Source organism: Canis lupus, chromosome 22 (genome assembly GCF_048164855.1).
Source record: "Canis lupus baileyi chromosome 22, mCanLup2.hap1, whole genome shotgun sequence".
In the NCBI taxonomy this organism is placed as follows: Eukaryota; Metazoa; Chordata; class Mammalia; order Carnivora; family Canidae; genus Canis; species Canis lupus.
Genome location: NC_132859.1, coordinates 43156364 through 43169331, shown reverse-complemented (window position 1 = coordinate 43169331; position 12968 = coordinate 43156364). Strand labels below are relative to the sequence as shown.

General features: G+C 37.9%; 1 protein-coding gene across 8 annotated transcripts in view; it reads left to right on the top strand.

Moving 5' to 3' along the window:
• The window catches only part of MYRIP (myosin VIIA and Rab interacting protein), a 360876-nt gene that overhangs the window by 47708 nt on the left and 300200 nt on the right, over positions 1-12968 (top strand). For 7 of the 8 annotated variants that reach the window (XM_072793244.1, XM_072793248.1, XM_072793247.1 and 4 more), the window contains exon 2: positions 10409-10552. The exons of the other annotated variant lie outside the window; for it this stretch is intronic. In XM_072793244.1, the coding sequence (XP_072649345.1) occupies positions 10443-10552 (110 nt within the window). In that variant the 5' untranslated portion in view covers positions 10409-10442. The remainder of the gene's footprint in view (positions 1-10408; positions 10553-12968) is intronic. 8 annotated transcript variants of the gene reach the window in all.

Sequence of the window (12968 nt, the reverse complement as noted above, 5' to 3'; positions counted from 1 at the left end):
TGTCAGTGTCCTTCCTCATGTTTGTTATTCTAGCCAGGAATAATATAGACAATTCTACCTTTTTTGAGGTCTTCTTTTTTTTTTTTTTTTTTTTTTTGAGGTCTTCTAACTTTAAAGTTATGAGTCATTTATCGCTGTAGAGAACTTTGAAAATATAAAAATCACTCATGAACAACTGCTGTCAGGCTTCTACCACTTTGTTATAACCTACCTTCTGGTTTGCTTCCAGGGTGGCTGATGCAAGTCACTTTTTCTCTAATGCTGGCAATAAAACACCTCTCCCATAATGTCTTGTGAAAGTTGGGGAAATGCATGTGAACACACTGCTATTTGTGTCACATGGTAAACCTTCAAATGGAGGCTGAGTATGATGAGAGTTTGTTTTGGTTCTTTTCTAAGCTGCTGTAATTAAATTTGACCAAGCACAGAATTAAAACACAGTTCAGTCTTGAATGGGTTGCATGGTTTCATAAGTAAGACCCCAACTCTTTTATAGGTGGGTTTTCTGTTCTCCAAGTTTTGATAATTATACTGTTTATATATGGCCTCAGGCTGAACTTTTAATTTTTTGGCCTATTGAGATTGAAAGGGTTTACCCATTTTTGTAATGAACACTGAATTTTCTAATTATCCTTTGCTCATCATCAGGTTTTTGAAAGTTTTCCAAGTCTCAAGATATAATGCTTTGATTCTTAGAAAATAATAGGAAACTGAATTGATATTAGTTATTTATCAGCTGAAGTTAATAGAGTATCTATCAGGCATTATTTCATGACCTTGACAAAAAATGGGATTTTTTTTTTTTTTTTTTTTTTTTTAGTGATTGGTATTTTTTAAATTTTTTTTTAAAGATTTTATTTATTCAAGAGATACACAGAGAGAGAGGGAGACAGAGAGGCAGAGACACAGGCAGAGGGAGAAGCAGGCTCCATGCAGGGAGCCTGACGTGGGACTCAGTCCCGGGTCTCCAGGATCAAGCCCTGAGCTGAAGACGGCACTAAACCGCTGAACCACCCAGGCTGCCCTAGTGATTGGTATTGTATCTCTTCTTGTTTTAGGGTCTTTGCAGCTATAAACTGATGTGAAATAAAATATAATTGAGTAGTGAACAGTTTTCAGGCTGTCCCCTCGAATATGATAATATCAGGCTTCTCCTTTGACATTTTAGTTATTGTGATCCTCTTGTAATGTCAAGACCATTTATTATATTATAAACTTGAGCTACTCTTGTAAAGTTATTACTGGCTTTTATTAGTGTTCAAAATAACATTTATTTTTCATCAAGAAAGTAATCCATGTTCATTGTGGGAAAATTGGAAAACATGAAAAAAACATTAAAAAATAACTAAAATTTATAAGAAATCCAATAACCCGGAAATAATAACAACTGTGAACATTTGGCATATGATTTATTATTCTATTCTTTTTAATGGAATTCACACACTCTTTTTTTTAGAATAACAGAACGAGATCACTTAATATTGTTCTTCAGTCTGTAATGTTTCATTCATAAATATGTTGTGAATATTTTTCCATGTCAGTAATATATCATATTTTAAAAATATGTCATTTTTATAGCATGTTAGTATCCTAGCAGAGATATATCATAGCAAATTTAACCAGTGGTCTAACATTAAATATTTCTTTTTCTTTTTTTTTTTATTAAAGATTTTATTTATTTATTCATGAGAGACACAGAGAGAGAGAGAGAGAGGCAGAGACACAGGCAGAGGGAGAAGCAGGCTCCATGCAGGGAGCCTGATGTGGGACTTGATCCTGGGACTCCAGGATCATGCCCTGGGCTGAAGGCAGGCGCTAAACCACTGAGCCACCCAGGGATCCAACATTAAATATTTCTGTTGCTTAAACAAATTTTCTATTGTAAATAGCATTGAGGAGACTATCCTCGTACATATGCTTAATGGGCATTTGTTTAATTTTTCAAACTGTTTATTGTAGAAGGGAAAAAACACCCAAAAGTACATTTTTTAAAAATTGCATTTATGAAATTTTACCACTCAGAGGTAACTATTGGTAATATTTCTTGTGATTATCTTTCAGTGTATTTGCAGTTTATCTAATTACATAGGATTTTACTATTCATACTATATTTTTTGCTTTTTATTGAACCATGTCATACATAAATCAAAAGTGTATACTTCAGTGGATTTTCACAAATTGAGTACATCTATATAACTAGCACCCAGATCAGGAAACAATGTTACCAGTTCCTCAGCTTTACTCTTTTTCGTCACTGTTTTCCTGCTCAGTGACGAAGACTCTCCTGCTTCTAACACTGTAGAATAGTTTTGCCTGATTTTGAACTTTGTATAATTGGATTCATCACTATTTTCTCTCTGTGTCTATCTTATTTTGCTCAGAAGAATATTCATGAGATTCATTCATACTGTCATATGTATTTGTAGTTTACTTGTGCTTATTGCTATGTAGTATTCTACTGGTGAATATACCATAATTTAGTCTTCTATTGAAGGGTATTTGCACAACTCCCAGTTTGGGTGTATAATTATTAATTATACACCAAATGCTTTTTCATCTCAGCAATACATTTTCCATTTTACTCTTCATTTCTTTTTAATAACTTTAGTTTCTTTAACTCACTAACAAATGACCTTAGAAACCTCATAGAGGGGATCCCTGGGTGGCGCAGCGGTTTGGCGCCTGTCTTTGGCCCAGGGCGCGATCCTGGAGACCCGGGATCGAATCCCACGTCGGGCTCCCGGTGCATGGAGCCTGCTTCTCCCTCTGCCTGTGTCTCTTCCTCTCTCTCTTTCTCTCTCTGTGACTATCATAAATAAAAAAATAAAAAAAAAAAAAGAAACCTCATAGACCTGATGTGATTTGTCAACTATCCCAAACATTTATAGACCAATCTATCTGACTTAGATGACCCATGAAGAAATAAATAGATACATACATGCATACATACATACACAAACACACAGACACAGAGGGTCTTTCTTGGGCCTTTCTTTCCTGACCTGCCCTGAGCTGGTGATCTACCAGCTGATCTCATGTGAGTGACACACCTTAAAACCTAGTATTGCAAATCACCTCTCATTATTGTTCCTTCTCCTAATTGTCTGGCTAACACTATCCATTTATGTCTCCAGGTGAACTTTGAAACCTTTTTATCAAGTTAGGAATAAAAATTCACATGAATTTTTTATTGACCATTTTTTTTAATGAATCTGTTAATTTGGGGGAAAATCTGCCATCTTTATAGTATTAGGTATTCTCGTAAAGGAATTGAGAATAGGTAGAAGCTTATGAAAACTTGATAACAAAAACAACACCCAACATTTTACTGCATAAAACAAGCAAGTTCACATAGCAAAACACAAGATGAATACAATTAAAAGGCAAGGGACAATCTGGGGACAACAGGATGGATGACTATTTTAATATGTTAAGTGTCCTTTAAAAAATACTAAGAGATATATAAAATTCTCTAAAATATAAAATTGCAAAGTTCATAAGAAAAGGCAATTCCACAAGTATCAAGGTTCAAAACACAGTGTAATGAAACATTCCAAATAACTAGTGACCAAAGCATTACCAATTATAATAACTTTCCATTTTCATTTAATAAGAGTTGAGGAACACAGGCACTCATATATCCTAGTAGGAGGAAGACAAGAGTAAACATTTTCATGGCAATCTGGCAGTAATTATCAAATGTGCCTAAACATTGACCCAGCCATTCAATCTAAGAATTTTCTTCAAGGATGTGCAAGTAAATATGTATAAAGGTGTTAGTGTTATTTATGGTAGAAAAACATTGGAAATAAACAGAAAGTATGCAAGTATGATTGCTTAAGTTGTGGTACAGCCACACAATGGAATATTTTGTACCCATAGAAATGTATTAAAGGAAAGAATTTTGTGACCTTTTAAGGGAAGGAATCAAATGAAATATACAGCATGCAGTTCACCAAAAGTATGTGATAATACAATATCGTATTCTCTCTGCTGCCATCTTAGTTAGGTATAAACCCGAGAGATCAAGGAGGGAAAGCACTGTTCTAGAAGCCAGGACTTTCTGAACCAGCTTTGTGTCATGGGGAAACCACTTCCTTCTCCTGTGCTTACCCTCTCTCATCTATAAATGAAGGCTCCATACCTATGTGATCTGTGATTCCTGGACGTGAGGCTTCTCTAGCCCTGAGATGCTATCTCTGTTGTACAGGAAATCTAATCATGTTTACTGTAGAAAAGGAAGATGCTTTCCTCATTTCCCCAAAGGGTTTTCTCATTGTTCTCTGCCTTGTTCATTTATAGCTACTTTATTTATATCTTTACAGAAACCATTTATCCCTTTTGAGTCCTGATCATTATTTTTAGGTTTGAGATGATCAAAGCTGCCACTTCTGTCTTTCACTAACTGCACATCTTAGAAGTTCATATATAATTCTCAGAAACCAAAAGCCGGTGAAGTGAAGTGAAGGGGACAGATATATCACCTTGGGAGGAAACTCCAGGGTGCCATTATCACCTTTAATGGGGTATTCTGAAGGAAGGAATCAGTCTGCATTTTCCCTGTGCCCTCTGATCTGTTTCTTCCTGCTCATTGAGGGACTTGAAGATGGCATCTTATGAAGCTTCCCCTTTGCCTTGCAGCCTAAAAGTGGAGCCTTACTTCTAATTTACTTTTGCAGACCAGCAGGTGAACTAGACTGTCTCCCCACCCCCTGCCCCTACCCCCCAACCCCAACATCACATGAGCAAAGTGGACCACAGATTTACTTTTGACCAATAGCATAAGTGGCATGAAAAAATATTTTTAAAATAGCTGGGATTCCTGTTGTGATTTGCTGGTTAAATCTTGAAGTTGGTTTGCATCGTACAAGTATGAGGCTTTAAATCATTTAACAGAAGTCTTTTAATGATGGAAACTTGTCTGTTCTCTGTGTTTATTGCCATTATTTGGAAACTAAAAGGGCAGGTCACCTTTGCCTGAATAGCAACCAAGTAATGGGAGTTCCTGTTCTTACCTTTCACATGCTAGGACATGGTAGGGAACTCTGGATTCCAAGTATGAAAACCTGAGGTCCAGAGTTTTCTTCTGTATCTCACAGGAAGGTCTGTGTGTGGAGTAAAGGTATGGACTTTAAACACAGTCAGACCTTAGCTGTCATTCATTATTTATCTTACATTCAGAACATGTAACTATGAGTTTATACTTTCTCATCTGTGAGTAGTAACAGTGGTTGTAGTTCCCTGTAGAATTTTGTGGGTGTGTGTATATATATGCATACACATACATGTATGAAATGCCAAAACATCTGGAACATAGTAAGTGTTCAACCAATAATGTTAGATCCATCAAAATCATTAACAACTTAAAAAGTTTTGTTTTTGAAGTATAGTTGACCTACAGTGTTATATTAATTTCAGGTGTACAATGTAGTGATTTGACAGTTCTGTTACATTACTCAGTGCTCACCATGACGAATGTTGTCACCATCTGTCACCACACAGTGTTATTAAAATATTATTGACCACATTCTGCATGCTGTACTTTTCATCTTCTTAACATATTTACCAAAATCATTGTCATCATCTTTATTATACTTCTCAGTATATTCCTTGGACAGTGTTTCAAATATTTGCTATAATTATGATGAAATTAGATTAGTTTTATTTAATGTTAGGTTTACTTTATGCTTATGAAAAATACCTTACAGACAGAAACAACTTGAATCTTTTCATAATAATAATAGTAATAACAATAAGTAATAAAATGTTAATAATAATTATTACTTAATACAATAGTAGTAATAATAAGTAGTACCTTTTTATAAAAGACAGTACTTACTATGTCTTTCCAGTGACAGCTGTGAAGCCTCTGTGTGATATCTGCAAACAAATCTTTTCTCCTTCAGAGGCCCCATCTTGTTCTTTATAGTTTTTGCGTATTTATTCCTAAAAAACACATGCTTTGGCTTTCCAAATTTTTGAACTTTTTATAAAAAAGATTATAACGTGTGCCTGCTGCACATGTATGTACCAATGACATGATTTTCTGTCTCAACATTATGTTTTTAAGATTCACTCATGTTATTGGGTATACCTACAGTGTGTTCTTTTTTACTGCAGTAGAGAACTCTATTATGACACACATATACACCATTTATCCTCCTCTCATTTATGGATATTCAGGGTAGTTTCCAGGTTTTATTTGATTTGTTTGACTTTCTGCATTTTTGAATGTGACTGCTGTTAATGTCTTCTGTTAGGTTGAACGACATGAAATAGGCATTTTTATAAACTGGAATGGTACAGATTTAGAAATTTCATGTGCTCTAACCAAATTCCTATCTCTTGGTGTATATTTGCAAGATTATATTGGAGGAATATACTCAGAGGTGGCAGAAATGCCAGTTCATAAGTAAGGTGCATCATAAACTTTGATACTCCTGTCACAAAGCAATTGCACCAGTTTATATAAACCATATGAAAGCTGCCATTGTCCCAATTCCTGTCAACACTTGATAAAGACTTTTTATTTCAGTGAGTGTGAAATGTGGCTTTGATTTGCAATTCTGCAATTACCGATGAAATTAAGCATCTTTTCATATGTGTATTTGCCATTTCTATGAGTGTATTTGCCATTTCTATGTAAACATGTGCAAGTGGCTTTGGAAGTGGCTAATGGGTGGAGGTGGAAATGTCCTGAGGCACATGCTAGAAAAAGCTGAGGTTGCTTTGAGAAGACTGTTGGTGGAAATATGGATGGTAAAGGTGTATGCTGAGGGCTTGGGAAAAAGAGAGGAGGCTGGAGAGAGAGCTTCTATCATCTGAGAGAATACAGGTATCATTGTGAATAGAAAGGTGGTAAAAATATGAATATTAAAGGTACTTCTGGTGAGGTCTCAGACAGAAATGAGGAACACGTTATTAGAAGTGGAGGAATTGGATCCTTTCTTTATAAAGTAGGAGAGAATTTGGTCAGATTGTGTTCCAGTGTTTTGTGGAAGGTAGAACTTGTAAGTGATAGATTTGGGTATTTAGCTGATGAGATGTCCGTGCAAAGTGTTGAAGCACAACCTGGTCTGTCCTTGCTGCTTATAGTAAAATGCAAGAGCAGAGAGAGAAATTGAAGAAGGATTGTTAAGCAGAAGGATCTAGATCTTAAAGATCTGGAAAGTTCACATTCTATCCATGTTACAAAAAATGAGAAAGTGTGATTGGAGGGAACATCAGGGGTCTGGCTGGACAGGCACACGCTACACAGATTATGAGCGATTTCAACTCAGCCATTTCAGCAGAAACCAGGAATGGAGCTTTGCTTACCCAGGGAAGAGCTGTAGAGGACCCTCTTGCTTGAAGGGTTGGCCTTCTGTGCATTTCATGGGAAACCAATGAAGTTTTTGAGAATTTATTATCAGTGGAAACACTGCCAGTTTAGACTAAACTGAGACAGGATGAAATGAAGGCTGGTGGCCCTTTGAGATTCTACAGGCCTGGCCAGTAGAGCTATCTGGCTACACACATGTGTTATCCTTCAAGAAAGAGAAGGAATATCCTGAAGGCAATTAATTTGGAGGTCCTCAGGGCTACGTCTGCCACCCACTATGGGGTGGGACTCTCTTTTCCTCAGTTACAGAGGTCCAAGCTGCTGTGGCTATACCCAGGGCCGAGGGGCTGGGATAGCCAACCTGGTTGGCTCAGAAGGTAGAGCCACTCTGCTAGGCACAGAAGAAGAGAATTATTCTTGAGCCTTAAAAATCTAATGGAATTTTTTCTGCCCTCAGACTTGCTTGAGACCCAAGACTCCTTTCTTCTTTCTAGTTTCTCCCATCTAGAATGGGAACGTCAATCCAGTGCCTCTCCTACATATAGCATTTTGGAAGCAGATAACTTGCCAGGTTTCACAGGTTTACCCCTGGAAAATAATTTTACCTCTGGATGAATATTACTCACAGCTCACCTGTACCTAAGTTAGATGATATTTAGAGGAGATTACTTACTTAGAGTTGAAGCTGGAATGGGCTAAGACTTTTGTGGCTGCTGGGATGGCCTGAATATATATTACATGTGAGAAGACATGAATTTCGGGAACCAAAACATGAAAGGTTGTGGTCTGAGTTGTGTCACTCCAAAATGTTGAGGTCCTAATTCAAATTGTGACTGTATTTGGAGATAGGATATTTAAAAAGAGAGTTAGGTTACAATGAGGTTATTAGGGTGGACCAGAATCCAGTATTACTGGTGCCCCTATACTAAGAAATTTAAGGGGCACCTGGGGGGCTCAGTCAGTTAAAGTGTCTTCCTGTGGCCCAGGTCATGATCCTACGGTTCTAGGATCAAGCCCCACATCAGGCTCTCTGCTCTGCAGGGGTCTGCTCCTCCCTCTCCTTCTGTGCGCGTGCGTGCACTCTCTCTCTCTCCCTCTCTCTCTCAAGTAAATAAATAAAATTTTTAAAAAAGAAAGAGATTTAGACATTGACATGTACAGAGGGAAGACCATGTGAAGACTTGGGGAGAAGATAGCCATCTCCCAAGGCAAGGAGAGAAGCCTCAAAAGAACCCAACTTTGTCAATACCTTGATCTCAGACTTCTAGTCTCCAGACCTGTGAAAAGATTAATTCTGGTGTTCAAACCACCTAGTCTACGGTACTCAGAAGATTAATTCTGAGTTCAAACCACCCTAGCCTATAGCAGCCTTGGCAAACTAATATACCTACCTATATGGCAGTACTACTCTGTCTTAATTAATGTAGCTTTATAATAAAGACCTTCCATAATAAGTAAAGGTAATGAGAGTGGATGTTCAAGCCATGTTCCTGATCTTAAGGGAGAGCATTCAGTCCTTTTTTTTTTTTAATTGCTGCACTTCTAGTTTGTTTGTTTGCTTGTTTGTTTATTTATTTAAATGTTGTTAGTTAACATACAGCAATATTGCTTTCTGGAGTAGAATTCAGTGATTCATCACTTATATGCAACACCCAGTACTCATCACAAAGAATGCCCTCTGTCATCATTGAATATGATGTTAATTTTAATTTAGATTTTCTTTTGTTCTTTTTCCTGAAAATGCCCTTTATATAATGGAGGAAATTTCCTTGTAGTTTTAGTTTGCAGAGGGCTTCTGTCATAAATGGGCATTGATCATATGATTTTTTCATTTTGTTCTGTGAATGTGGTGAATTACACTGGTTGAGTTTTGAATGTTGAACTAATCTGGAATTGCTTAGAAAATCCACTTAGTCATCATATATAATAATCTTTTTGGAATCTTGCTGGATTGGTTCCACTAATACTTTATTGAGGATAGTTGCATTTGTGTTTATGATGGTTGTCAGTTCTAGGCAATTTTCCAGAATTGTGCATTTTATTTTATACCTGGGTGCAGCCATTCATTTAAAATCACTTTTAAAAACATAGTTTCCCATAATTTCTAGGTAAGCACTGCTGGAAGTGCTCCTTTAAAATACTATCTTTTCTACTGCTGAGAAATGGCTAAATAAGGTTATTTTACTATATTTTCTCCTTTTGCAGAACAGAGTTTATCGATTTCTAGTTTATATTTTATGGCCACATGATGAAAATTAAAGGAATATAGTATATATGGGATATTTAAAAGAGTATTATAATTTATTTTATTTTGCAATTATTACAATACTTAGAATTTAAAACTGCAAGTCACAAAAATTTAGAATTTTTGGATCCTGTCTTTGGCATTTTGTGGTAATCCACACTAGCCCTCTGTATGCTTCATTGTGTTGAAAAAAAGTGATTTATGATTTTTTTTCTAACTTAAGCATTGGGTGGGATGAATAAAACTGGCAGATACTGTTACCTTCTCTCTTTCTCTGCAGCCTTGCCAAAATTGTCTGTAAATGTTTATTGACTATGAGAGCAGAGCAAGATACTACCTTAGCTCAAGCTGTATTAATTCTGTGTTAATAACAAAATGGAGGAGATACCAGGGTGGTTCAGATGGTTAAGCATCTGCCTTTGGCTCAAGTCATGATCCCCAGATCCTGGGATCGAGCCCTGCATTGGGCTCCTTGCTTAGTGGGGGAATCTGCTTCTCCCTCTGTCCCTGCTCATGTGCTCTCTCGCACTCACTCTGTCTCTCAAATAAATAAAATCTCTTTTTTTAAAAGATCTTATTTATTTATTCATGAGAGATGCAGAGAGAGAGACCGAGACATAGGCAGAGGGCTCCTCACAGGAAGTCTGATGCAGGACTTGATCCCTGAACCCTGGGATCATGACCTGAGTTGAAGACAGTCGCTCAACCACTGAGCCACCCAGGTGCCCCCTCAAGTAAATAAAATCTTTAAAAAACAAACCAAAAAACCAAAGTGGGTTGATTTTTGTCCCTGTAGAGCTTTCATCTTGCCCTCAATTTGTGGTCTCTCCTTGATTTCTTAGGTCTTGCATCACCATCTGTGTTTTGTATTAAATCATGGGGAGGAAGCTGGATCTGTCTGGTCTGACAGATGATGAAACGGAGCATGTTCTCCAGGTGGTTCAGCGAGACTTCAATCTTCGAAAAAAAGAGGAAGAACGGCTGAGGTGAGATGCTTCTGTTGCCCTCCTGGGTACAATGAGACAGCTTTTCCGAGAGTATTGCTTGCTGCTAGCCCAAAGTTTGAAGGCTTTATGTCACATACACACCCATGTCTGTTTACAGGAAGAATGCCCTTTCCTTTGTAGAAAGGTTCAGCTTTAGCGCTCAGCACCATGTCAGTTCAGAAATGTGACTGTTCCCACTGTGCATCAAGGTTTTCTTTGTGCAGCTCACCCCCTGCACTTTTAGCTGTACGAAGTTTGTGATGACAGTGTCTGTTGTGAGCTTGCTCTTGGCTTTAATTTTCATGTTGGCAGATATTACTGAAGAAGAACCAGAGTGTTAGGTGAACAATTCTTGAGAGAGTTATACTCACACCTGTACAGTCTTCTGCTAGAGAGCTCAGCTCCTGTGGTACAGGAAAAGAGCACTGAAGACATGGGATAGGGAAAGGGCCCACTAGACCAGGCTACAATCACCTGGCCCAGCACCACCCTCCTAATTTTATAGAGGAGGAAACTGAGGCCCAGAAAGGGGCCCTTCTGACTCTCCAGTTGGCACATCCTTGTAGAATGTTCTGGGAAATATCATTGCTGCTCATTAGGGTAGAAATATCTAAATGTGGAAGAAGTCAGGGTGATTGAAATGAGGTTATATATTGGGTCTGGGTGTTGGAACTAGATGATAAGTCATCATTAGCTGCCCTCATTCATCAGTCTGTTATCTCTCAGGATTGCATGAGTTCATCAAGACATCATTTTCTTCCTTAGCCACTGAGCTCAACACCCCAGTATTTGTAATTCTTCCCCTGACTTGGACCCTGAACAGGGCTGGGCCAGGCACTGTTGATTCTGCCTCCTGACCATCTTTCCCTGACCTTCCCTGAGTCTAGCTTTTATCACTGTCATCCTGGGCGTTGCCATAATCTATATGATCTTCTTTCTCCACTCCTCCAACTGGCCAGGGTTGTGCCACATCTGAGCCCCAATCAGGTCCTTTCCCATTCAGCTTAAAATTGGTGTAGATTGTTTTCCTTTTCCCTTGGGATACCTCAGACTTTCTGTTTCTTTACAGCATTCCTCCCTTACTAGATTAAAAGCACTGTGGTATAATAGTCTTTATTTTTTACCACGTTTTGTTTGTTTCTTATATTGTATATATTCAATATGTGCTTATTAGAGAGAAGACGAAAAAAAAAAACACCTCTGTTAATTAAATAATTAATTGATTTGCAAACCATTTGCCTGGCACTGTTCAAGCTGTTGGGTACATGGTAAGCAAAATTATTCTTTGCTCCATGGAGTTTATATTCCAGAGCTGAGCTGATGAGTACCAGAGCCACCAATCAAGGGTGGTGACCAAGCACTTAAAATGTGGTGAGCCTGAATTGGGATGCACTGTAAGTGTAACATACACACCAGATTTCAAATTTAGTACCAAAATATATATCATGTCTTATTAATAATTTTATATTGATTTTACTTTGAAGTGCTCATGTTTTAGCTATATAAGATTAACCAAAAAATATTATAAGTTGACAATTTCCTCCGTTTCTTTTTATTTTCTTTACTATGGCTACTAGAAAATTCAAAATTATGCATATGTCTCACATTATATTTCTACTAGATAGTGCTGCTCTAGAGGGAGGAGAGAGAGAAGAAATGAACAAAAAATATGTATTTATACATATTTGATAGTGATGAGAGTCATGAAAAAAAAAATAAAACAGGGAAGGGGAAGAACCTGGTGTGGGGTGGCAGGTGCTGTTTTTCTGTGGGCTGCTCAGGAAAGACCTCTCTGGGGACATTTGGGCAAAGATCTGAAAGAAGCGAGAGAGGGAGCTGTGCTGCTATCTGGGGTGACATCAAGTATGGCAGAGGGAACCACAGATGTCAGATTTCTGACTCAAGAACATGCCTTGTGTTTTTTCTGAGGATCTAGGAGGGAGAGAGCCAGGGAAGTGTAGTATAGAATGAAGTCTCAGCAATAGTGTAAGCCCAGACCATGTAGTGAGTAGTGAATCTGTGGGAAAGCTCCGAATCTTGCTCTAGGCTGAGAAATCAGAGTTTTTAGTACAGGAGTGACATGACCTGACATCTGCTTTATAGAACATGGCTGCTCAGTGGGGAAGGCATCATAGAAAGGCAGGACAAGCAGCAGAGGAACTGATAGAGGGCAGCAGTACAGGTGAAAGGTTGTGCTTTCTCAGAGCCAGGGTGGGGTAGTGGAGTGGTAAGTGATGGTCAGATCCTGGATACATATCAGAGGTAGAGCCAACAGGACTTGCATTTCCTTATTGGGATAGGCAATGTAAGAGAGAACAGATTCAAGGAGGACTATGAGTTTTGTGGCTTGGGCGACTGGGAAAATGAAGTTGCCTTTCACTGAGTGGAGAAGACAGAAAAGCAGAGATTGGCTAAC